Source organism: Nesoenas mayeri (genome assembly GCF_963082525.1).
Source record: "Nesoenas mayeri genome assembly, chromosome: 11".
In the NCBI taxonomy this organism is placed as follows: domain Eukaryota; kingdom Metazoa; phylum Chordata; class Aves; order Columbiformes; family Columbidae; genus Nesoenas; species Nesoenas mayeri.
In genome coordinates, this window is record NC_137563.1 from 19,553,785 (window position 1) to 19,579,718 (window position 25,934).

Genomic DNA, 25,934 nt, shown 5'->3' on the forward strand with positions numbered 1-25,934 from the left:
TCCTAGGAAATTACTCAGTATTAAATTGCATGATATATTAATTACCACGTAATAGTATGTGCCCCACTAACAGTGTTCAACTCCCTCGAAGTCGCCGTGCTTAGCCCACAAGCCGAGGGCAGGAGCTGCACCACATGCCCTGCCCGGGGAGACCGTTGTGATGAATGAAGTTCAAAGTCGTAAACTAGATGGACATTTCCAAAGGATGGCCCGTGGACTAAGGGAATGATATGATTATGAATGATATCTGTGTGTATATATGTATATATGTACATATATATACATATTAGTAGTTATTAGAGTGTATTGATAAGCCCTAAGCATGCTGTAACTGGCATGGAATAAGGGTTGGAATGCGCTGATTGACTGAAATGAGTTAATTTTCTTCATTCAGTTAGCAGTCTTTTTTCATTATTTGGATGTAGGCTGAGAACAGGAGCTTTAGTTCAGCCTTTTGCCATCCTGCCATTTTGCAGAGGCCTCTGGGCTCTTCTGTCTTTCTTTTTTCTCTCTCTTTTCTCTCTGGGGCCGTATGGGGCTGATGTCACCTGTTCCTCTCCCTCTGCCCTGGCTTTGCCTGAGCTGCCCTCACACCTGCTCATTATCGATGCTTCATTAGCAGGGGGTTAATTCCCTGCCCCTCCCGGGGGCAGCACAGGCTCTGTGGGGAGAGATGGACCCCTCCTGGGCTCAGCTCTCTCCTGGTTCTGGGGGCTCCACTGAGAGTTGGGGGTGCAAATCCTGTCTGGCTTTGCTGCAACGGGTGCTGGGGGTGAGTTTGGTTCCTCCCCTGTCCCTGGAGATGAGTGTTCTCCTCCCTTTGGGCCTTGCAGCTCGTTGTGACCCCCTTGCAACCAGCAGCCTCTGGGGTTCAGTCCCCTGGGGGGTTTAACACCCTAGTAGTCGCGCCTGGATCATTCCCCTGTGTCTTTAGGCACCCAAAGGTGAAAATCTCTCCCCAGGAGATGACCTGGGTGATGAGAGTGAATTGAAATCAACCCCATTCTCCTTCTCCTTCCTCCTTCCCCACCCCCCCCCAAGTATGTCTGTAGGGCTAGGGAGACTTCGGGGTTCCCTGAGGATATTTAGGGGGTTCTGGGAGGTTGGGGTGGGGGGCAGGACAAACAGCAGAGTGGGGAGGGGGATGCAGGACCCCCACATGCACCCATCCCCACACCCTGCCACCCTGGGTGAAATGCTGTTAAGGCCAGAGCCTTGTTTTTCCAGGGCCTGAAAGGTATCAAATCCACAGTGCCGGGGAGGTTGAGGTTGGATCTTGGGAACAATTTCTTCCCCAAAGGGCTGTGAGGCATTGGAACAGCCTGCCCAGGGCAGTGCTGGAGTCACCATCCCTGGGGGGTTGGACAGAGATGAGGTTCTCAGGACATGGGGCAGTGACAGGGGTGGGTTACGGTTGGACTCGATGATCTCGATGGTCTGTTCCATCCAAACTGATCTCTGGCCCCTCAGGGCGCAGACCAGCCCTCTCCTGCCTCCCACCGGCTCACACCCCCCGGAGCAGCAGCAGCAGAACCGGCACAGACACGGTGAGTGCTCAGGGTTGGGTTGGTGCTGCCAGATCCCTACAGAGGGGACGGCTGAGCCTCCTCCAGCCATCACGGGCTTGGGGGGGTCAATTTGGGCTTGGGCACCTCAGGGTTGCTGACACCGGTGTGCGGCTCACAGAGCTCTGGTGTCTGTAGTTACGAGATAAGGATGATATGAGTGTCCACGCAGGGTGGCTGTTTGGTGGATGTTTTGGTGCAACAAGCTTAGAGAAGTTGGTTTGTGGTGGGGCCAGCACTGCTGTGAGCTCCAGGCATTATGAAGTATCTCCTGATGCTATTAAGTGGATGGGCAAATCAGGTCAGGCACAGTTGTGAGCTGGTTTCTGTTGCTTTTTGTCACCGCTACTGGTGTTTGCAGCATCTTTGAATGTCCCGAACTGCCAGGGGGACTCGTGAGCGGAGCAGATGGGAACTGCAGCTGCTTTGGGGAGCTGTCGTGGGCACAATGTGAGAACTGGTGTCTCTGAGCAGTCGACTGCGTGTTTATGGGTGTTCGGAGAGGGACGGGTCAGGCCATGCCCTGAAAATCTTGGTGGTCACGGAGCTCTTCAGAGAAGCTGTGCTTGGTGCTGGGTAGGAGCCTCGGTATAGCGCTTTTGTTCTGCTTAGCTTTAGTTTTGGCCTAGGAAGTGGGACAAATCTCTTTTATTCCCCTTCCCCCTGAGACAGATCACATAAACCCTGTCCCACAGAGCACATAAACCCTGTCCCACAGCCCACAATGGTTCATTTTGCTCTTGCAAATGTCTCTGAGCGGCCTGGGGAGCATCTGTCCTCTTGGGGGGGTGGGGTGATGGTGACAGTGACAGAGATGGTGTCTGCGAGGCTCAGCTCCTGCTGAGAGCAGACAGGGGTTTTTAGGAGTAGATGGGGGCATTAGCAGGTCCAGTGTCACCAAGTCTTCAGGGGACACCTCAGGAGAGTCTCTGGGCATCATTCCACTTTATTCCACTGCACTCTCTGCTCTACCTTGGTTGTTGAGCTCCAGGCAACACTAATTAACTAACTTAGCCCTAAAGGAGGTGAGTGCCTTGCCCAGCTTGGAGCAAATGTTGTTTTGGCCTGGGAAGTTTCTCTGGGTTTTGATTTGTTTCCTGCACATGGACTCGGTGCTTATCCACAGCCTGGTGCTGCTGTTTGTGCTGGGGAAGGGAGACATTCCCTTAGAGGTTATTGATGCTGGAATTTAGACTGCCCAGGGCAGCACATTATTGGGTAGGTAAAGTCAGGAGAGACACCTCACATGGCGTTAAGTGTCAGAACTGCTGCTAATAATTCACTTTTCCTCCCATGGAGTGCTCAGGCATCCTCAGCCTCCCTATGTTCCCCCAATACAGGGGGAAAATACACAGTGTAAAGTGTTTGTGACATTAAGTCTGTGACACAGGGGTTTGGTCTCAGCTCCAGCTTAAGCAGAGCCTGACTAGGCCCGCCAGCTCTCAGCACTGGGCAGAGCAGGAGAGCAACACAAGTCCAGGTTGCAGGAATTGCCCAAACCAGGCTCCAATTAGCAGAAACTTGCTTTTCTGAGAGAAAATAGCTTTCAGTTGTCACTTAGCTTTTGTATGTTTTATTCTCCTGAGCAAGCAGCTTTCCTGTTCCAAATGGTGCTATGAAAAATCAAGGCAGCCCAGAGATAATACAAACACTTAGTTACTTTTTTTGAGGTAATTAGTTAGGCTGAAAATATTCTTTGCCTTCTGTTTACTTGAGTGGGACAAGTTATCCTTTTTATGTAACAAATGTTGAGTGTAAACATGCATGGTATAGGAAGCATAAAGATGTTCTTACCCAAGTTGGGAAGAGTTCCTTTATTTTAGATGTAATTGAGCATTAACTAAATTCTGGCTCAACATATCCTTTTTATTTAAGTAAACAGAGAACTTGTCCTATTCAACAAGTGAGTGTGAAAACACAAGGTGTAGGGAAGCGTAAAGATGGATTCACCCAACTTGGAAAAAGTTCCTTTTAGATTTTTTAGATGTAATAGATGATGAACTAAATTCAGGCTCAACATGTCTGTTTAGTTGAATGGGACAAGTTATCCCCTTTATTTAAGGAGTGTGAGTGTAAAAGTGTAGGGAAGCATCAAGATGGATTCACCCCACTTGGAAACAAGTTCTTTTAGATGTGATGGAGTATGAATTAAATTCAGGCTCATTGTGTCTGTGCGCACACCCCCAGCACCCCTTTCTCTCCCCACAGCTTTTGTCCCCAGGGATGCGCTTCCCCCAGCATCTTCTCATAGATCTGCTGGACCTGCGGGACGTTGGTTCTTCGACACCCAAAAAGTGAGGGGGAGCAGCAGATCTTCTCAGGGCTGCCTCATTCCCCCTGCCTGGCACTGGGGACCCAGCAAGAAGAGCCACCCAGTGCTAAGACCCCCACCTTGTTCTTACCCACACTGAGGGGTCCCAGTCAGGCATAAGGGGTCCCAGTTAGTCATAAGGGGTCCCAGTCGGCCACCACTCACAGCATGAAACCCCCCACACCTAAAAGAAGAATAATCTCTTCGAGACATGTTTTGGCCAGTCTTCTAGCACCCTAAACAAATGAAAACCCCTCATATGCCAGAGCTGCTGCTTCCTGCTGTTGTTGGTCCTTGTCTTCATCCAGGCACCTGAAAAAGAAAAACCATCTTAAACAAACAAAAAAAATACCCAACACACACCTTAAATTAAACAAACAATACACACCTTAATAAAACAAACAATATGTACCTTAACAACAGAACAAAGCAACAAAACAAAACCACCACCACAAATACAAAGACCAAAACGCTCACCAAGGGCACCGACCTCCACGAACCTGAGAACAACAGTCACTCAGCACACGCCTCCTTGTTCTTGGTGTTTTTCCTCTTCTTCCTCCAGACACCTGCAATAAAAAATATTTAAACAAAAAAAAAATCAATTAAAATAAGAAAGTTAAACACAACAAAAAATAAAGAGATAAAACAGTCACCAAGAGCACCAGCCTCTTCAGCTCCTGCATCCAGGACCATTCCAAACAGCCAAACCCAATCACACTCTTCCCAGGGGCTCCAGCATCAGCAGGTCCTGCCACCTGCAAATAAACCCAAAGTTAAACACTAAACACAGCCCAGCCCTCAACTAGGGGGGTCTGCACTCCAGCCCCCCCCGGAAGACAACCAGGGGACCCCGAAACAGGCACCAACCTCCAAAACCACCAAACATCTGAAAAGAAGCCCAAAGCCCAGCACTTAGTTATTTTCATTTTGCCCACCTGTTTGTTTTCACCATCACTACATTCTGCGTACATTCATTTTAACTGCAGTAACCCCCCCAAAGCCAAGGGCAGCACCCCCAAAAAGGGGCTGAAAAGCCTCCAAAAAGCAGCAAACACCAAAGTGGCAGCAAACCCCAAAAACGGGCTGGCAACCCCCCAAAAATAAACCGACACTACAAAGAAGAGTCCAGCCCTTGAGGGGGCCCTAGACTGCAACCCACCTCTCCCCTTGCGGGACAACCAGGGAAACCCTCAACAGGCACCAATCCTGCAAAAAAGGGGGGAAGAAACACCCAACACTCACCCCAGTGCTCCTGCCCCTTCAACTGCTGCCTCCAGCCACCTGCACCAGAATGAAATCAGACCCCAAAACCCCACACACCCTCACTGGGGTGGCCAAACACCCCCGAGAACAATGCCCAGCCTTTAGTTACTTTCATTTTGCCCTTCTGTTTGTCATCAAAATCATTACATTGTGCATATATTCCTTTTAAGTGCAGCAACACCCCAAAGCCAAGGGTGGCACCCCCCCAAAAAAAGGGGGCAGAAAACGCCAAAAAAGGGAGGCAAACCACCCCAAAAAAACAGCAAGCACCAAAGCAGCAGTAAACCCCAAAAAGGGAGGCAAACCCCCAAAACAAGGGGGCAAATCCCAAAAACAATGGGGCAAACCTTTAAGTGGTTTGCAAAAGAAATAACCCCCCCAAGACCAAAGCCCAGCCCTTAGTTATTTTCATTTTGCCCTCCTGTTCGTTACCAGCATCATTACATCGTGCATATGCTTCTTTTCACTGCAGTGGGGCGGCACCCCCAAAAAGGGGAGGACAACAGCCCCCAGATGAAAGCCCAGCCCTCAATGGGGTGAGGGGATGGACTGCAGCCACCCCTAAAGCCCAAGGGACCTCAGCCCCCACCCAAATGGCACCCCAGACCCCCCACTACTGCTCATGGGGGACACACAACCACACGGAGGGGGAAGCAGGAACCGCTCCACCTGAAACTGCGGATAAAACAGAGAAACAGAAATAAATTCAACCTCAGCTCAGCATCTCTGCCCCGCACCCCACCCCCCCCCCCAACATCACCTTCCCCTGGGCTCCTCGCAGCCCGAGCGACCCCCAAATACCTGCAAATAAAGCAAAATACATTTCAACTGCAAGCCGCGGGGTGCGCTGAACTTCCAAGACCCAGCACGGGGTGGCGCTAAACCCGCGCACCCCCCACCCAGGGATATCCCCAAAACAGGGGGGGCTTCATCCACCACCCCCTAGGGGGAACCCCCGCTCCCAGTTACTCCCAATAGGCGGCCAGTCGCTCCCCGTGAGCAGCAGCGAGCTGCAAACGAGCCCCCAGTTACCCGCAATGGGCACCATGAGCTCCCAGCAGCCCCCAGAGGTGTTTAGGAACCGCCCCCCCGGGCGTCCCTGCCCACCCGCGATGGGGCTCAGCTGTGCGGGGGACCCGGCCCCCCAGCTGCGGCTCATTGCTCCATCAGCGCAGCTGGTACCGCCCCCGGGGGGGTTGCTCTGGGTCGCCTTCCCCCCTACTCCAGCAAATCCCAAAAATCATGGAACTGTCCCGAAAAATGCCAGTTTTGGAGGCATGGTGCTGTTGGCTGCTGGCATAACCGGGGGGGGGGGGGGTTGGGGCAGTTTGTAGTAAGGTGATAGACGATGTTAGTCTTGGGAAATACTGATGTTGATTAAAGGATTGCGCTTGTTTGGTTTAATTGAGACTTTCTTAACCGAGTGTGCTCATCCTTTGAATATTCTAAGCATCAAGTGCTTCATTGTTTTTATTTTTCCCTCCTGTTTGTTTTCACCATCATTATATTGTGCAGATGTTCCTTTTAACTTGACACTTTCCTGTCGCTCGGGCACTTGGGCAAGACTGGAATCTCGTTTGAATATCATAATCACACACAGAAGTAAAGAACGTCCGGCACTGATCGTGTCCTGCTATTGGAGACCAGCTGAGAAAGTTCTGACTCTATGGCAGTTTAAGGGGATAATATGTACGTGAAGCTCTCCTAGGTAGAAAGGGCAATAACTATTCCCAGTGTATGTCTGCTTTCTGTAGTATAAGTACATCATATGTGCAGTTATTTTATTATCTTGTAGGAAAAGGCAGAATTTTTTGATAACAGAGTCTTATTTACCGCTTGCATCTGATAACCTGATGTGGCTTCCAAGTTGGCATCTTGGCTTCTGTCACTTTTCTTTTTATACTTTCAAAAAACAATAGATAATGAGCCTTCTTCACCTCTGTATGTGGTAAGTTAGATTACGGAGCCGCGACGAAGAAAAAGTGTTTCAGTAAGGATAAAAGAACTTTTATTGGAACTTGAATGGCTTGCAACTAATTGGTTACAGTGCTTCCATCCCTGCATAATACCCAAAGTAAAATGTAACCGTTATATACTCAATTTTCAAATTGGATTGGTAAGTAAGAAGTTATTATCAATGCTGAAATGATGCACCAACACAACCGTGTTCCACTTTTACCATGATGCGGACAAATGGCCCCATTCAAGGCCCATGACCACCTCCTCACTTCTCCATCCTCGGGGCAGGTCGCTTGTGGACAATGCTGGAGGTGACCACATTTGCCGCTGGTTTGGTCGTGGTGATCCTTGCTGTTTGGAGGAGCTCTGCCTGCCAGAACCCCAGCAACACTCTCTACGCTGCTGCTTTCAACTTTTACACTCTATCCAATTAAAAGAAAAATAAATAACCTTTTTTTTAAAAAATTAGAAGGACTGTGCAAGGCTGGGTGGGGAGAGAGGAGAAATCTCCCTTGGTTTTCTTGTCTCTAGAAGTTGTGTTTTAGCCTCAAAACATTTTTACCTTCTGGTGGAGCTCCTTGGGTCAAGCTCCATGCTGGGAACTCTTTACTCAGCCAGCCAAGGGTTTAATGGAACTTGGAGCACGCTCCTCCAGCCCAAAGCTGCTTCTGGGAGAGAAATCCAGCTTTGCTGGCCGAGGAAAGGAGAAATCCAGCTTTGCTGGCCGAGGAAAGGAGCACAACCAGGCAGGAATTCCCGTCCCTGCCCCAAGGACTGTTTACACGTAGTTGGATGGAACGAGCCTTGGCTGAAGTGGATAAACAGTCCTTGGGGCAGGGGTTGGAATTTCTGCCCCCACTTCCCCCCTCCCAAAAGGGGACTGAGTCACATTTGCTTTTTTTTTTTTTAACAAATCTATTCTTTTTTCCCTACCATTGCTGTGAAATTTGGGCTTTTCTGTAATGGCAAGATGTTCCTGCCCCAAACCCAAGACCTCTCCATGAGCTGGGAGAGGCTCTTGCTTCGGGCAATGGTGGGAACCGGGCATTTTGGGGTGCTGGGCTGGGGGAAACAGGCCTGTGAGGAGCCGGGGCTGGTTCTGCAGGGGCAGGAGGATTTCTGCAATCTCTTCTCCTGCTCCAGGGGAGCTGGGGCAGCTCTCCTGGTCATGGAGGACAGAGGAAAGTAGCATCTTGCACGAGCTGGTGTGTATTTGTATGTGCATCTGACACCCTGGACACTCTCAGCCAGATGTCTCATGCTGGACTTGGGACTTTGGGTCACCTAAAACACTGTTGCATCCCTTCCCTTGCTATCGGTTTGACTGTTGGTGGAGAAGAAACATTTCCTCACCCAACCTGAACCTCCCAGAGCACAAGTCGTGGCTGCTGACACGTGTTAAACCTTCACAGAACTGATTCCTTCTCGATCAGCATCTTCTCTAGATGTTCGGCGGCCTGACCATCCCTTGGCACGTGTGCTCTGAGCAGGGACTTTCTCTCTGGTTTGCTGAGATGGGCTTTGCTGTCCAATGAGAGATTTTTGATTTAAAACTTGATGTTATAAGGAAAAATGAGATACGCTTTAAAGTCTCCTTTACACGATGGGGGAAAACCACTGGGTTTTTTCATTGTCTGGGACTTTCTGCTCTCTGCCTCTTCCGAAAAAATGAGCTCCTGCTCTTTCCCAGTTGTGCTGATCCATTGCCAATATTGCGCTTGGAATAAAAACAGGATGGTTGGTCCTCACAAGGGCTAACCTGGGAGGAGAAATCCCCTTTTTCATAGAAAAACACCTCCTCTCCTCTGACCCCGAGCATGTTTCTCCATCCGGCATTCACCTCTTCTAATTTAAGCTGTGTAAAACACGGTGACCCATCCGAGGGATTTATTGTTCTGCTGGATCAAGTTGTGGTATCAAGAGACCCAGGACCTGACCCCAGAGCTGGGCCCCAATTTGCGGCTCTCCAGGATGTGATGGGGTGAGATGGGGCATCTCCCATGGTCCTTGGAGCCAAGGACATGGCTGAGTAGTGATGCTCTCGCAACCGCTTATTTACTGATTCAGCATCACCCACTGCCCTTATCTCCCTGACGCACGGGGCTCAGCGCGCTGGAATCCCTGGCATTTCTACGCAAGCACCAACCTCGAGGTATTTGAAACACGAAGGAGAAGTCCTGGGCCCACTGACAGCAGCAGAGATGGGGCGTCAGCTCCCGGGGGAAGGGCAAACTTCACACAGGATGGGTTTTGGGGATGTCAAGTCAGGCACAAGTCCAGTCCCAGCTCCAAACCCAGTGGGATTTCTGCTAGGAGGGGGCTGGCCGACATCTGCCCTCAAAACTTTCAGTTTCTTTGCATTTTCCCAGAAATGGCTTAGCAGCTCTGGCTCAGATATCCCAAACAGAAGCTTTCTACTGTCCCTAAGGCTTGCCAGGGACATCCCGAAAGACAGAGAGGGATTTGGGCTATGAAACAGTGCATCCCTCGGATGGAGCCAAAGGGATGCTGGCAAAGCCCTGGCAGGGAAAAAGAGGTGAAGACACTCAAAAGAAGGGACAGAAACCCTAATAATGAGGCTAGAAAACACAGAGGGTTCATTTTTAAGCAGTTTTCCCTGTTGTCCAGCTGTGAGGAGCCGGACAATGCCCAGCCCCACTCATGGGGGGTGGGATCCAAACTGGGATTCCCAAGCCTGGTTCCTCGAAGGCAACAAAACAAACACAAGCCAAAGACGTGGGGGAAAGCAGAGATTAAAAAAGCAAAGTTGCGGCTCTGCAGGTAACGACCTCAGTGCCAAGGATGATGCAGGGGCTGTTGGGCCCTGGCTGAGAACAGCCACGCTCGTGTCAGTGGTGATGAGGCCCCATCAGCAGCTCAGCGGTGACCGAACATCCCCGCAGAGGAGCTGGGGGATGCTGAGAGCCCCAGTCTGGGCTGGATTTGGGAGCATAGGTGCTCCCAGCCCCCCCAGCACACCAGCATCCGAATGGAAAACCAAAGACCCGGGGGGGCTGGTCCCCATGGAGGGGACGGGAAGAGCCGGGCCTGGGGTCACCCACCCACTCTCCCCACTCCTGTCACCTCCCCGCCAGCCTTGAAAAGCCCCTTATCACCTTAGAACCTAAACAAGCCACTTTGTACCCGTCTCCTCGGCTCCGGCTTCTGCCGAGTTTTCTAAACAACTTCCCCAAAGAGGCTGACGAGGATGTTTTTTCCCTCGCCCGGGAACGGGGGGTCCCGGCACCCCGGAAATGCCTGGGTCGTGCCTCCCCTCTCCCGCACCCCGAGGGCTGGCCTTTGGGTGCCATTGGTCCCCAAACGGGCGCCCAGGGGCGGACATAAAGGATATAAAGGCTGGAGGAGCAGCCCTGGCTCTCTGTGCCGGGGTTTGCTGGAAGACAGAAGGATGGGACCCGAAAGCGGCTTGATCCTCGCTCTCCTCTGCTGGGTGGCGGGTGAGGTGGCTGCTTACCCACCTTGGGATTTCTCCTGGGGGGCACAGGCAGACCCCCACGCCTGGTCTTGGATGGAAGATCCTCAATCTCGCACTGTCTCGGCGCATCACCCGGTGTGGGTGCAGTGCCAGGAGGCTCAGCTGGTGGTGACGGTGAACAGGGACCTCTTCAGCACCGGCCGCCTGGTCAACCCGGCCGACCTGACGCTGGGGCCTGCGGCGTGCAAGCATTCCTCGCTCAACCCTGCCCAAAACACCGTCACCTTCACCGCTGGCCTCCACGAGTGCGGCAGCATTGTGCAGGTAAGAGCTTCTCCCCCTCGCTGCTCCCTCAGCCCCGGGATCCCCCCCGGAGCAGCTTCAGGCTCCTGTGCCGGACACACAGCACGATCGAGGAACATCCTAAGGAAAGGACAAGTCGGTATTTCCCCCAAACCAGAGGTTTTTTCCCCAAAAATGCTTTGCCCTTTCAGCTGGAGGCACAGCGATGGTGCAAAGCCCCCACATCAGCCCCATTTTGCTCATGTTTTGGCCCATTAAGAAGTGTAACATGCTGAGAATGGAGCAGGCTCCTTCTCCATCCCCATTTCCCTGGCTTTTTGCCCCTTTCTTTGGGTTTCCCCAGCATTACCCAATCGGGATAGGACAGCTACATGGCTCAGTGGGGGTGGGAGGTGGGGGTGGCCTTGCCACTGGCTTCTCAACTCTTTTCTGCCCAGATGACACCCAATTCCCTCATCTACCGCACACTCCTCAACTACGACCCCAGCCCCGCCAGCAACCCCGTCATCATCCGCAGCAACCCCGCCGTCATCCCCATCGAGTGCCACTACCCCCGGTAAGGGCTCCCTGGCCTCAGTACCCCCGGCCCAGTCCGCAGGGACCAGCATGGGGCCGGGTGCTGATGCCCAGTGATCCTTGCCCAGGAGGGAGAACGTGAGCAGCAACGCCATCCGCCCCACCTGGGCTCCCTTCAGCTCCACACTGTCGGCCGAGGAGAGGCTGATGTTCTCCCTGCGCCTCATGAACGGTAGGTGGGAACCATCCTGACCCACCGATGGGGGTTTTTCCACCTTTTTCCCAATGTGGAGGAGCTCAGGGACCCAGCAACCCACTAGGAAAGCCAACTTACCCCATGGCAAACTCCTGCTTTTGGGCTCTGGTCCCACGGGAGCTCGGGGACAGCTGGAGCATCACCCCGCTGCTGCCTTGCAGAGGACTGGAGTGCCGAGAGACCCTTCACCGGTTTCCAGCTGGGTGACGTCCTCAACATCCAAGCGGAGGTGGCCACCGAGAGCCATGTGCCGCTGCGGTTGTTCGTGGACAGCTGTGTGGCCGCCCTGAGCCCCGGCACCGATTCCTCGCCCCACTACGCCATCATTGACTTCAACGGGTGAGCCCCAGGGACCCACTGGTGGTGGCACTTGGGGACCAACTGGGATGCTGATTCTCTGCCCTGTCCCACCCCAGGTGCCTGGTTGATGGGAGGTCAGATGACACCAGCTCTGCTTTCGTCACCCCCCGGCCCCGGGAGGACGTGCTGCGCTTCAAGATCGATGTGTTCAGGTTCACAGGGGACGCCAGGAACCTGGTAAGGCTGTGTGCCCCCTGTGCCAGCACCAAACCAAGCCAGTGGCCCCTACAAGTGTGTCCCCATCTCTCCTGCCCTCCCCATAGATCTACATCACCTGCCACCTGAAGGTGACCCCAGCAGAACAAGCCCCAGATCCCCTGAACAAGGCTTGCTCCTTCAACAAAGCCAGAAACACGTGAGTAACCGCTGTATCGGGGTGGGGCAGGTCCTCAGCAGCGTCCTGCAGACCCAGCGTGGCAAGGGGATGCGTCACAGACCCAGACTTGGGGGTCACGACTGCTCCGTGGGTGCCGGTGGGGGACTCCAGTGACAATGCTCCCACCCTGCTCTAGATGGGCACCCGTGGAAGGCACCTGGGACATCTGCAGCTGCTGCGAGACAGGCAACTGCGAGTCCCCTGCTCTTTCCCGGAGGCTCAACCCCATGGAGCAATGGCCCAGCCGCCGCTTCCGCCGCCATGATGCCAACGGTGAGGTCCTTGCGGGGACGGAGGGGACACCTCGGAGTTGCAGGAGCCTCACTGCTCCTTTCTCCACAGGGAAAGAGGCTGAAGCTGACGTGGTCATTGGCCCTGTGCTCCTCTCGAGGGACCTGGGCACCGTGGGAGAGCGGCAGGAGGGAGGTCAGGGTGAGTCCCCGCTGACTGTGGCCCCATGACACGGCCCCAGTGACGAGTGCTAACGTCCCCCCTTGGTTTTGCAGGCAGGGTGACGGCAGTGCCCAGCGTGGGGACAGCGCTGATCTGCGTGGTGGCCGGTGTGGGGCTGGCCGGGGTGGTGCTGGCTGTTGGTGTGGGGCGCAGGAGGTGCGCCCGTGCCTCGGCATGAGTGTGGGATGGGAGCTGAATAAAGCCTGGGAACGATAAAGTGTGTCTGCACTGCTGCCTCCGTGATGGCACCTCGGGGACACGCCTGGGCTGGGTGTCCTGCCAGCGAGGGACCACCCATCCATGTGGCCATGGGGGTGCTGGAGCCCCACAGCTCCCGGGGGATCCCCCACATTCTCATCCGGGATTCAGCCCTCCCTGGGGCTCAGTTCCAGGGTTGTCCCGCTGACTCTGCGTGGGTGACAGCGGGGACAGTCCCCTGGCCCTAACGGAACCGCTCCCGCGCTCTCGACCCGGATCACCCGCGCTCCGCGGCCCGCCAATCCCCACCCGAGACTGCGGCCGGCCCCGCCAATCCCGACCCGCTCAGGCGCGCCCCGCCCACCTTCTCTCGGCCCAATCCCGACCCGTTCTTTCAATCCGGCCCCGCCCACCCGTCTCCGATCCGACCAATCCCGGCCTGTTCTTTCAATCCGGCTCCACTGCCGCCCGGCTCTCCGCTGCCGCCACTCTCGTTCCCCGGCGGCCCCGATCCCGCCGCTCTGCAGAGCAGCAGGGGTCCCGGTCCCGCTGTCGCAGCCCGGGGAGGGCGGGTGGGTGGAGTTCCGCAGCGAGGCCGCTCCCAGTTTCCCGTTCAAGCCGGGAAGCTCCTGGTTTCCTGTTCCCAGAGCCGGGAAGCACCGGAGGTCCCAGCGACTCCACGCCGCCGAGACCGCGGGAAAAAGGGCCAGATGGGGCTCCCCGTGAGCGGAGCGGCGGCGGGATAGGGCCTGCAGGGGAGAGCAGGGCGGGGGGGCGGGACCGGATTTAAAGAACGGGTCGGGATTGGGTGGATTGGAGACGAGATGGTGAGGACCCGTGATCGGATTGGGCCTAGCAGAGATGGGCGGGGCCGGGAGAGCAGGGATTGGGTGGAGCGCCGGTGGGCGGGGGCAGCAGCGGGCCGGGATTGGCGGGCGGTGGAGCCGGTCTGGGGAAGTGGGGCCCCATCCCGCCGGCTGCTCCCCGCTTGGGTCGGGCAGCGGCGGCCCAGCGGGTCCGGGGGCCTTCGGGGGCGGTGAGGGGCGGGTGGGCTGCAGCTTAAATAGGAACAGTTTTATTATTATACTTAGTTATGTAATTATATTTTCATTACATGATCCTAAACATTATATGTAATAATAAATTCTGCGTAATAAAGCCCGAGGCTGGTTCCTCCCTGTGGGAGGTGCCCCCAGTTCACAAGCACTTCCCCCCGACCCGGGCCCGGGACTGCGGGTGGGTGCGCTCCCCGTTCCCCCATCACACCGGGCGGGTTTCCAGCCCCAATGTGACCCTGTGAACAGCCCCCAGGCCGGGCCCCGGATCCCCCGGCTTCTCCAGGAGCGACGGCGGCACCAGGGACCCGGTCCCCACCCCGCTTGTCCCCGGAACCCCCCGCCCCAGCGCCCGGGCGGCCCTTCTGCGCTGTGCCCTTTGCTCCCCAGCACCTCGAATTGAAAGACAACGTGAAAAAAACACTGGGTTTCCCTTGGGTCCCCCCCCGGGAGGGCTCCCCAACCCCTTGGTGGCCCCAGGACATCCCTTGGTGGGCTGGCGCTGTGGCAGCGTGGCCTCAGTGAAACGCTGAACCCCTCCAAAGCAAAGTGTTTTAATGATTTCTGGTTGTAAAGCTCGTGAAAATAATAATATTAATAATAATAACAACAATAAAACAAGACTTCCAGTCATCTCAAAGGGCTCCCAGACCTCCTCCCCGTTTTCAAAAGCTGCACGGACGGAGCGAGCCCCCCATTAAGGCAACAGGATTTCCAGCACCTTAGGTCCCCAAAATAACCGGAGCATCCCGGCGTAGCAGCCTCCTTGAGAAGAGGGGTCGAGCGTCCCTGCCAGGGCAGCACCTCCAAATTTGGGCTGTCTTCTTCCCCCCAGGGGGGGTGGCATCACCAGAGACACCTCACCCCCCCAAAAATGCAGAAGGGGTTAATACAGAGCTCTCTATTGCTAATATGCGATTTACATCATTTATACAGTATTCACGCCCCCCTGCCTTTATTCCAGCTAAAACTCAGCATCAGTTTCCCTCAGGAAATTGGGAAAAAAACCAAACAAACCACAAAAAAACAAAGATTAAAGAAAAGTTAAGTATAAAAAAATATTTCAAAGAGTCATTCTCGCTTCCCCGCCTTTTAACGTGAAGAAATGTTTGGGGGTTTTTTTGGGGGGGCTCTTGAGGAGCTGCTGATGGGGTCTCCGGTGGGACAGAGGAACCAGCTCAGGCACTTTCTGGAGAGGGGGATAGAGGCTGGGGCAGGTGACGTCCCGCTGGCGCTGCTCCCATCAAGATCTGAAAGAAGGCAAAAATAAATCCGAGGATTTGAGGAATGCTCTCAGAAAGACATTTCAAACCATTAACTCAAAGGCGGGATGGGGGGAGAGTTTCTTTTGAAACTCAGCTTCGTTCTCCATGGAATAACAAGGGAATTCAGTATAAACACCCCAAAGGGAGCCAGACACCAACCCCCAGCTCCACCGCTGGCCAAATCCAGCTTTATTTTGGATGCTTGCAGAGAAAAACCAGATGAAAGGGAGGAAAAAAGGAACTAAACAGCTCGGGTCCAACCCCCATCCCTGTTTTCTTTTGGTTGGTTGTTGGAAGGACAGATGGACATCTCCTTACTGGGAAATCTTGCAGTTTGTCGTGGAGACGTAGCGCCCGGTGTAGTGGATGTTGCACCTCACCACGTTGTTGGTGAAATCCGACTCCAGGACCATGTATTTGGGGTTCACTTGAACCTAAAAACGAGGGAAAGGGAAGCAAAAGCACCCCCAAAAATTAGTAAGAGGGGGGACACGCAGCGCCTAAGTCAAAGGGACGGCACCGAAAAAGGTGTGTGGGCCCAAAACTGATGGTTGAGATCCCAAACCGACCCCAAATTGGTCAATTTGCCCCTAAAAAGCTCCCCCGCCACCTTTAAGACGTAATTCCCCGGCTGCACATCCGTGATATCGATCCACTGGCAGTCGATGTCGGCGTTGTAGGTGTCGTAGCAGCCCGGGCTCAAGCCCTGTGGGGGAAGAAAAGGGGGGTTCAGGGTGTGTTTGAGGGGGGGTGAACCCCACGGAGCCCTTGGAGCATCCCCCAAAAAGCCACCTGGGTGTGGGCCGTGCAGGCGTAACGCTTCAGGTTGCCGAAGTCGCAGGTGGTGTCCTCCAGGCAGAAGCTGGCTTTGTGTCCCTCGGCCACCTTCCTCCCCGTGCTGGCATCCAGCAGGTCGTAGTGGCTGAACTCATCCATGCTATGATAGTGCCTGGGGGGGGACACAGGGTGACCCCCCAAATGGCACCGTCCCCTTCCCAAGTGTGATTCTGGGGGCTCCCCATCAATCCTGGGTCTATCCCAGCTTGCAAGCTCCATCCTTGGGGACATGAATTGCAGGAGCTTGGTGGCTTTAGGGACATAGATGTGAAATGAGGTGATGCCCTCCCCAAAGATCTCAAAGCAAAGCCACAAAAAAGGGGGGAAATGCCATTAAAAAGCCTTACAACTGTCGCGAAAGGGAGGGCTGGTGAGGGATGACATGGGGACACTCACTGGTGACAGCTGTGCCACTCCCAGCTGTGCCGGGGCCGGCTGGGCAGAAAGTCGGCTGTGCCCTGGTTCTTCACCCGCTGCGGGAACCGCAGCAGCACCCGCACGTCATAGTCGGTGGTTTCGGGGGTGTAGGCCGTGCTGGGGACATCAGGATGGTCAAGGACAATGTCCCCCCCTGCCTTCAGACCCAGCCCCAAGGGACAGGAGCCCCCCAGGCACAGGGGGTCAGCTCTGGTAGCCCCCGGAGGAAAATGCCCAGCGAGTGTCTGCAGGGAGAGGTTCCTCCAGGGGAAAGGAGAGGATGAAAGGCCCCCCCTTGCAGCACCTGACAGACACCTTCCCTTTTTATCCTTTTATTTTTCCTTTTCATTTTCCCTTTCTTTTCCTCTTCCCTTCTCCTCTCCTTTCCCCCTCCCCTCCTTCATCCTTCTTCCCCTTCCTTCTCCCCTTCCCCTCTTTCCTTCTCCTTTCCCCTTCCCTCTTCTTCCCTTTTCTCCCCCATCCTTCTCCTCCTTCCTCATCTCTCTTCCCTTTCCTCTTCCCTTCCCCTCTCCTCCATTCTCCTCCCACCAGTACCTCGTCTGTTCCCCTCCAACAAACTCCCTTGACCCAGGACCTCTCTCCCACAATGTCCCCATCTCCCCAGCGCCCCCTTCTGTCCTCCTGTGTCCCCATGTCCCTACCTGGCCAGGCACTTCTCCTCGGCGGCACAGCGCAGCGAGTACAGGTGAGCTCGCTGCACGTAGGTGGACGCTTGCACATAGTTGGGGTCCGGCACCAAGTCGGGGAGACCTGCCGGGAGGATGGGGACAGCCCTGAGGGCTTGGGGACAGGACCTGCGGACAGCGTTTGGCTTGGGGACACTGGTTGCAGGCTCGAGGCAGCCAGCCCTGACCTCGTGGGAAGGTTTGCTTTGGTCACCGCCACGTTGTTTTAATTTTCTGCTGCAGATGGAAAATCCTCCCTTCCCCTCCCCTTTCCCCCCAGCTCCCGCTGGCAAACCCCAGCCTCCCGTTTTCCTCCAGCCCGATTGCTCAACCCTCCGAGAAGCGATTCCACCCGGCCGTGCCCACCCGCCCTGCCAGGGGTTACTGGGGTCCCCCTGAGCCCCCCCAGCTCCCACCCCTCCGGCAACCAGTGACCAGGGGGTGGCACAACCCCCTGAAAACAGGGGTCCCTACTTCCTGCCCTGTTTCCTGGTTTTCACCCCAAATCCAGCCAGCTGCAGGGCCGGGCGGGGGCTGCCTCACTTTCCAAAAGCATTACAGAGCCCAGCTGGAGCCCGAGCTCCCACCCCAGCAACGCCCTCACACACCTCCCCTTCCCAAAGGCTGCTCCGAGCCGGAGAGCATCCTCACATCTGTCCCAGGGTGGGGGGATGCTCGCCGGCACTCCGTGCCTCAGTTTCCCTCTGCAAAGTCAAACCTTGCTCTGCAACAACCTCTGCTTGAGAGCTTTCGTTTCTGCAAGCTCTCCAGCCTGTCCTCATCCTCACCTTCGCTCCCAGCCCCAGCCTTATCCTCGTCTACATCCCCATTTCCATCGTCATCTTCAACCTTATCCCCATCTTCATCCTTATCCTTAACTTCATTCCCATCTCCATCCCTATCCTCACCCTCATTCCCATCCTTATCGCCATTTTCATCCTTATCCCCATCTTCATTCCCATCTCCATCCCTATCCTCACCCTCATTCCCATCCTTATCCCCATCTTCATTCCTATCCACATCCCTATTCTCATCCTCATTCCCATCCTTATCGCCATCCTCATTTTTATAACCATCCTCATCCTCATCTCTATCCTCACTGCTCATCCTCATCCCCATCTGTATCCATCATCCCCATCCTCGTCCTCATCTACAACCCTGTCTTCATCCCCATCCCCATTCTCACCCTTGTTCCCATCTCAATTCTCATCTCCATCCTTCATCCCCATTCTCACCTTTGTTCCCATCCCAGTTCTCATCTCCATCCTTCATCCCCATCTTCATTTTCCTTTTCATCCCCATCCTCGTCCTCATTCCCATCCCTATCCTCATCTTCATCCCCATCTCTATCGTCATCTTCATCCCCATCCCTCACCTCCTTTCAAGGGACCAGGGGGCTCCAGCCACACCACCTCCTCCCTTTACACCCAGACAGTTCCCAGCACATTTCCTTTTTCCCCTCCTAGTTTTTTAGCCTTATTTTCCCTTTTTATGTTTTTTTTCCGTGGGCAAAAAGAACAATGCCTTCTTGTTTCTGGGCCTGCCTTCCCTCGAGGGATCACGTCACTCCGTTGGAGCTCGTTTCCTGCCCGGCTCGCTTGGTCATCGCTGCTGATGTAATACCCAGGGGGGGCCGTGCACACCAGGGGGGAAAAGCTTGGAAAGACTTTCCCCCGATCCTTAAAAAAATTAATAATTAAAAAAGCAACAGAGAAAAGCCCCTGGGCCCCGGCCTGTTGCGAGAGGAACATTTGTCATCATTTATAAAACAGCTTTTCCTCCCCACTGTTGTTTATAATAAATTCTTGGACGTTCCAGAGAGAAACCTGACCCTTTTACCAACGGGGAGGTTTATTTTTCCCCCTATGACGGAGCTCGCCCTGCACGGCCCCGTTGTTATTGTAGGGTCTTACGCCTGATTTTCAGCTCAGAACCCGGCAGCGAAGGGTCAAATCGCAAGCGCCGGCACCGATGGGGTTAATAGGATGGCAAGATCCAGCCTCACCACCCTCCAAATGTCCCCTTGTCCCAGCAGGACACCAAACTGTCCCCATGCGGGGCTGGCCAAATCCTGCTCCTTTTTGCTGAGCCAGCACTTTCCCACCTCCTTCAAGCCAGGGGGCTGGCAGCCCCCTCCACCCCGGTATCGCCTCCGAAAAGGGACAACCACAGCAAGAACGTGTTTGCTTTTCCTCCGCCGCCCCTCGGCCTGCCCCGGGGAGCTGCCAGAGACCATTTCCTCCTTCTGCACCGTGAAAATTCGAATAATAAAAAAGAGGCAGGCCCGCTCCCCGCCGCGCTGTTTGTGCAGGTGTGTGGGGCTTAGCCGAAAAAACAGCGGCTCTGATGGTTTTCCCAGGAGGCGGGTGCTTAGGGACAAGCCAAGTGGGTGGCTGTGAGCAGTGGGGACATTGGGGACAGCCCTAAGTGACTGAGATTCAGCCCTCCACCCCGCCATCCTGCAGCATCCCTCCTCACGCATCCCTCCATCCCATCCCAGCCCCGCTGGATCTGCTCGGGAGCCCCGGCTGCTTGCTAAATGCCTGAAGAGAGCAACAAAACTCAAGCCAAAAACACAAAAGAGAGACTTTCCCAGCAAGATTGTCATCTCCTGGCCCCATCCATGGGTGACAGCATCCTCAGGTGCCACCACAGCCACCATGACTCAAGTCGGTACCAAATTCCCCACCACCCATGAGATTTCCAAAACCTCCACCACGGCCTGGCCACCTACAGATTTAGGGCTAAAAAACATTTCAGCTCTCATCTTCTGAGATATTTCCATCAGCTGTTTCGGATGGAGGGAAGTGGACGACTCACGATGCTCATGCAAGCCCCAGTAAAGCTCCTGTAAAAGCCAGTGGGGATCTAATTGCTTAATTAACCCCCCAGATGCCCCAGCGAGGGGCCGGGAATGCCACACATTCCTGGCGGAGCCGGGCGGGATTAGGAGGCTCTTAAAGAGCTTAGATGCATAATTAACATCTGATTCGGCTTTATAAAGTGTTTTGTTCAATTAAGAAACCTGCCTGAAGGGTGGCCCTGCAGGTGACAAGCTTGGGGGGAAGGAGGTTGTGACCCCCAGGGAGGTGACAGAGGCCCCAGAGAGCCACCTCCCTGGGCTTGGATGAACTTTATTCCCTTCTTTAGATTTATTAAGGAAAAATGTGAAAAAGGAGGCTGAGGCCTCCTGTACCAAGGGGTGGATGTCCCGCTGATGGGCTCATTGGCCAACAAAGGTTGTCCACCCACCCGTGGGCACCCTGATTCCCATGGCAGAGCCATGGGCAGCATCACCTCCTGGCCCAGCTTCCAGGGATCCTTGAAGGACACAGCCTTTGCCAAAGGGATGAGATAAGCTTGGCAGGCATCTTCCCATTTCCCTCTGTCACCTTGGGTCATCTGCAGGGCAGCGGTCCCCAGAAACATGGGACTGCCAGCATCCCTCATCCCTTAACCCTGGATACCAAGCCCTGCATCCCTCATCCTTTCATCCCTCACCCCTGCATCCCTCATCCCTTCGTCCCTCGTCCAGCAGGAGCGGTTGCTCCTGGCAAGGCGGGCAGAGATCCGGATGAAGATCCTCTCCACACAGCTCCTGTCCCCAAGCTCTTTCCCACACACCAGCAAGGCCGGCCAGACCTCGGGCTGACCCAGCCCGGCTGCTCTCGCTGTGTTTACTCGCTCGCACGCAACGGGGCAGGGGTGGGACAAATGCTTCCCCCAGTACGAACCCTCTGGGATGGGATTTTCTCAGAAACCAGGGATGGGGCTGGATGGGTTCTGAGGTCAGATGGGTCACAGGCTCCAGCTGAGATGGGTTTCCCAAGGGACAGGCAGGGAACAGATCCCCCAGGCTGCTGCTCCTCACATCCTCCAGCCTTGCTTCCAATTTCACCATGGAGCAAAAGAAAAAAACCACTTTTGGCAAGCCTCAGCCAAAAGCCACAGGATTTCGTCAGGATCGGGGTCAGTAGGACATGAAATGACGGTGGCCCTGCTGCGACCTTGGTCCCCTGCTGCGGCCCCGATGCGGCCGGCACAGGGGGGCAATCAGATCCACCCGTGAACCGAGCGTGTCCCAGCCCAGGGCACAGGGCCAGGATGCCCCAAGACATGGCACAGACCCACCCCATGAGCACAGCAGCCCCTCAGTCCACAGCACAGACCCATCCTGAGCCCAGGCTCCACCAGGACTTGCTCCTTTGCACTCCTTCCCTTTCCTCTCTGCTCTTCACCACCACCACCATCATTCCCAAAATACAGTGTCTCCAACAATCCCTTGGTGGCCCCTTGGCCACATTTGTCCCCATAGTACCAGAGCAGCATCCTTGGCTCCACACTAGTGCAGAGGGCTCTGCTCTCAGGGATGCCCTTCCCCCTGGGTAACAAAGCACTTAGGGCACTGTCCCACCCCACGGGAGCTGCCACCCACCCCAGCATCCCCCTCAGACTCACCCCGTCCACCGTGGTTGGGCCTGTAGACGCTGCCCACACTGACCCGGGCTTGGTTATCAGGGACGGCTTGTGGCATTTCGGGGCTCCTGGCAGGCAGGTAGGGCTCGGGGCGAGGAACCGCGTAAGGCTCCAGTGCCCGAAAAGGCGGTTGTGGCTCATAGGGGGGGTACTGGCCCCTGTACCCCGTCCCGGCGGGAGCTTGCAGGTTATCGGTCGATGCGATGCTGGGTTGCTGGTTGGTGTATGAGTCCGGGCCATTCTGCTCCGGTGAAGCCCCCGTGTCGTGATACAAACTATGGGAGTAGCGACGGTCCAGCCCATCAACCGGCTGGGGGGCGGCAGGCACGTAGGGGCGTTCGGCCGCCGGGTAGTAACCCTGGGCTCTATAGGGGCTCTGCTCCTCCCCGTAGTCCTCGTAGCGAGCGCGGGGTTGGAAGGGGTACACCACGCTGGCACCCGCCGCCGCCGACGCCACGGCCGCCCCGCCGGTGCCGGTGCTGCGGTAATAGGCGTACGTCTCATCGTACGCCCGGGGCGCCTCGTAGGGCTCATACTGGGGGGCGAAGGGGAACTGGGGGTACGCGGGCTGCCCGACGGCGGCGTAGGCGAAGGATGAGGCTGAGGACGAGGAGGAAGGTTGGCGGGAGCGGCCGGCGGGCCGTACCCGTTGCGAAGCGGTGCTGTCGCCCACCGGTCCCTCCCGCCAGTTTTCGGGCACCTGCCCGAAGCCGAAGGGATGTCGCGTTTGTCCCCGCACCGTTTCGGAACCCGGGCGCGGCGGTACCGCCGGTGCCTGTCGCCGGACGTTCCCCGTTCCTCCGGTCACCGCTCCCGCCAACATCAACCGGTTCCCTCCGGGTCTCTCCTGCCCCGCCGGGACGTACTCAGCGCCGGTGTTGAGCAAACTATAAACGCGGCCGTTGTTCTCCCACTGGATCAGCTGCCTCCAGGGCTGCCCGCCGCCCGCCGGCTCCTGCCCGCCCGCCAGCAGGCACAGCCCGTAGCCCAGCGCTGCCCACAGCCTCCACGCTCCCCGCCGGGCCATCCCGTCTCCCCGTTGCCCGCCGGGTCCCCCCAGCCCCGGTGCAGAGGCTCCCGGGGCGGGCGGAGCGGCCGCGCTCCCCGGCGGCGGCGGCGGGAGGGAAGCGGGGCCGGGCGGGGGAGCCAAGCGCGGGGGGAGCAGCGGCGGCGCCGCCGGGTCCTAAGAACCGCCTCCACCACCGCTCCTGCCCCCCGGCAGCCCGGAGGAGGGGCTGGGGGTGCTGCAAAATCCATCCGCTCTGGATTAAAAAAGAAAGAAAAACAAACAAAACCCGACAAAATAACAAGCAAACAAACAAAAAACCCCCAAAGCAAAACAACAAAAAAGCCCCAAACAAAACAAAAAACCCAAACCAAACAAAACCAAACGACAAAAAACAAAGAAACAAACAAAACCCAAAACAAAACAACAAAAAAACCCCAAACCAAACCAAAACACACAAAAAAACCCAACAAAAACAAACAACAACAAACAAACCAAACAAAAAAATGAAACAAACAAAAACCACAAAAAACACAAAATAAACAAAAAATCCCCCAAACCAAAACCAAACAGATTAAAAAAACCCCCAAACTTCTGCTTTTTACACTATGTTTTTCAGCTTCAATACTCGGGTTGAATTCCGCGTGTTTCAGTGTTATACAATGGCCTTGAAATAGGGGTTGGGCTTGCAGAAAGCATTTGATGGGGCAACGCGATGCTATCCCGTGCCACTGCTGGGAAGGAAGGACCCTGTTTTCCCACCAAAAGGAACCTAAATTCCCAGTAGTGACTGTCCCATGCGGAGGCCTGATGCAAGGGTGACGGCCTGGACAAGCACCTTGACTCCCTCACAAAAGCTTTTGGTAGGTCTCAGAGGGGAAGCTGCCAAAAATAAATTGAAGCTTTCCCCAAAATTTACCTCTTTGTGATGATTTGGGTTTTTTTCCCCTTGATATTATAGGCCAAATGTGGCCGGATCCTGCACAAAATCTTAATAAGCCGCAGTGAGGAATAAAAACAGAGAATGGTGGTTAAGCCGGGGCTGGAAATATTAAACTAAAAGGGGGGACCTGAGGAGTGAATCCAGGGGGTCCCCAACCCTGCTGCCAGCTGGATCCAGCCCCTGCAGACCTCAAATCCACCATAACACAGGGGCCAGTGCTCTGGATTCCTCCTCCACATCACTGAATGAAGGGTCTGTGCAAACAGAGCACCAGGGCCTCAGCACCTCCTCCTTCCCAGGGACCCCCTGAGCACCCCCCTGCACACACATTTTAACAGTCCCCCAACCCCAATCTGGCACCCACAGGGACATATTTCAGGGCAGAAATGAGGCTGGGAAAAACATCTCAGCATCCTTCCTTTCATTTTCCACACTGGGGAAACCGAGGCACACCCCAAAAGCAGGAGCGGGCACCCCACCCCCTGCCCCCCTCCTCGTCCCTGGAGCTGTCCTTGTGCCACCCAGCACTTTCCTGTTGCTTTAAGTCGCGGCCGTAGGGACGTGTGCTTTCCACGTGTAGATTTTTCCTTTTCCCCTTTTTCAACCCCCCTCCTGCCGCTTTCATTCCCAGCCCAAAAAAACGGGGACAGAGCCAGGATGAGGCCAGGGGCCAAAGCCAGCCTGACCACAGGGCATCCCAGCACCGAGCCTTCTCAGAGGGGCTAAATTTCCCCCGTGGGATCCCCCAGTTCCTTGCATCCCCCAATATTTCTTTGCTTTCCCTTACTCCTGCCCGCGCTCCTCCCTTCTCCCCGCAGGGACTGGAAATACCAGAGTTGATGTAATAGGCAGTGTGGCGCTGGCCAGGAAGGAAAGCCTGGCCTAACCTCCTCCTCCCACACCCCCACGGCTGCCTGTCCTGAATGGGGATGGGCACATGGGGGGCTGGCCAGGGGTCACTCCCCTCTGCATCCCCCCAGCCCTGAGCACGGCCAGGATTTTAGGGGGAGGACTTGGTGCGATATAGGGGGGACACATGCGGCAGGGACATGGTTACTCCCACCCCAGTGGGGATGGAGGGATGATGTGGGGTGGGGGGGGGCAATAGGTTTGGTTCAAAGATGGGGGTCCCGTACCCCCTCCACCTCACCAGACTGTGAGATGCCACCAGGACGTGATGGCAGAGGAGACAGGCAGGGGGTGTCACCCCCATAACCCTTAATGGGGGGGATTAAGGACACATAGGGTCCCACACCGTGTCCCCACAGGGGTTCAGCATCCCCAGAGAGGATGCAGGAAGCGTGTGGCCAGAGGCCATCTGTCCTAAAGCAGCACCCTGGGCCACCAAGATGTGACACGAGGAGCTGTTTTCCCACTGTATTGGGGGGTCCTACTCCCACTAGATGGTGCCAGCAGCCCACGCTTGTGGTGTCACTGCACCTGGGGTGACAGCAGTGGGGACAGCCACCCCTGCAGTGGCTTCTGCCACCCAGCCCCACGGAAACCCCATCCTGAGGTGAGGTGGGAGAAGGGGACACAGGGGCTGGGCCCCATGAACCATTTTGTCCCCCTTCTTTTTAAAAGGACTCCAAAAGGGGTGGGTGTGGGTGCCCATAGGGGATTTGTGGCGTGGCTCCCAAAAAGATGAGTTGAAGCCATGGTGCTGGGGAAACTGAGGCAGCGCTGGCTTGGGCCAAGTCCCGGGCACAACTCCAGTGCCTCCATCCCTCCCTGCTGGGCTCAACCCCCAAATTGCAAGTTAACCCCTCAACCTGTCCATTCTACTTTCCTTTTGCAGACATAATTACCAATACAGTGAATTCATTTCATCCCCAAGTGATTAAATTACTTAGCAACTTAATTACCTAAAGAGTGGTTTTCTGTTACTATTATTTTTAGACAATTTGGGTTAACTAGTCGTGTGAGTAATTGGGTGTCACCTTATTGAATTAAAGGGGACCGCGTGGTCACCATGCGGCACGGTGGCACGAAGGCGCCTCTGGCTCCATCCACGTCAAACTCACCCAAAAGCTCATTCCCAGGATTTTACTGTCTCCTTTTAAATCCTTTACAACATGGATTTACTGGCACTGACTTGATTATTGCAGACAGCCATGTGAGGGAAAGCTGGGGAGAGAAAAAGAGGGATTTAGCTTCACCTGAATCTCTGTTTTACTGCCCAAAGCAGGTTGTTTTGGGGAACGGCAGCCTTTTCCCACAAGAGACTTATATTTATGGCAGAAATGCCAT

The 25,934-nt window shown here is 55.3% G+C and overlaps 2 protein-coding genes across 2 annotated transcripts; one reads left to right on the forward strand and one right to left on the reverse strand.

Moving 5' to 3' along the window:
- Positions 1-10,510: 10,510 nt before the first annotated feature.
- LOC308044728 (zona pellucida sperm-binding protein 3-like) lies at positions 10,511-12,979 on the forward strand (the record flags this gene model as incomplete). Its single annotated transcript, XM_080351596.1, has 8 exons — positions 10,511-10,861; positions 11,278-11,396; positions 11,485-11,588; positions 11,774-11,951; positions 12,029-12,149; positions 12,236-12,327; positions 12,485-12,780; positions 12,855-12,979. The coding sequence occupies 8 exons, from the start codon at positions 10,511-10,513 to the stop codon at positions 12,977-12,979; spliced, it is 1,386 nt and encodes a 461-aa protein (XP_080207722.1).
- Positions 12,980-15,633: 2,654 nt separating this feature from the next.
- On the reverse strand, positions 15,634-23,511 carry LOXL1 (lysyl oxidase like 1; the record flags this gene model as incomplete). The annotated part of the gene is made up of 6 exons (XM_080351541.1): positions 21,718-23,511; positions 17,236-17,344; positions 16,553-16,690; positions 16,112-16,268; positions 15,930-16,025; positions 15,634-15,753 (listed from the first exon to the last, which is right to left on the reverse strand). The coding sequence occupies exons 1-6, from the start codon at positions 22,760-22,762 to the stop codon at positions 15,634-15,636; spliced, it is 1,665 nt and encodes a 554-aa protein (XP_080207667.1). The 5' UTR covers positions 22,763-23,511.
- Positions 23,512-25,934: the final 2,423 nt, after the last annotated feature.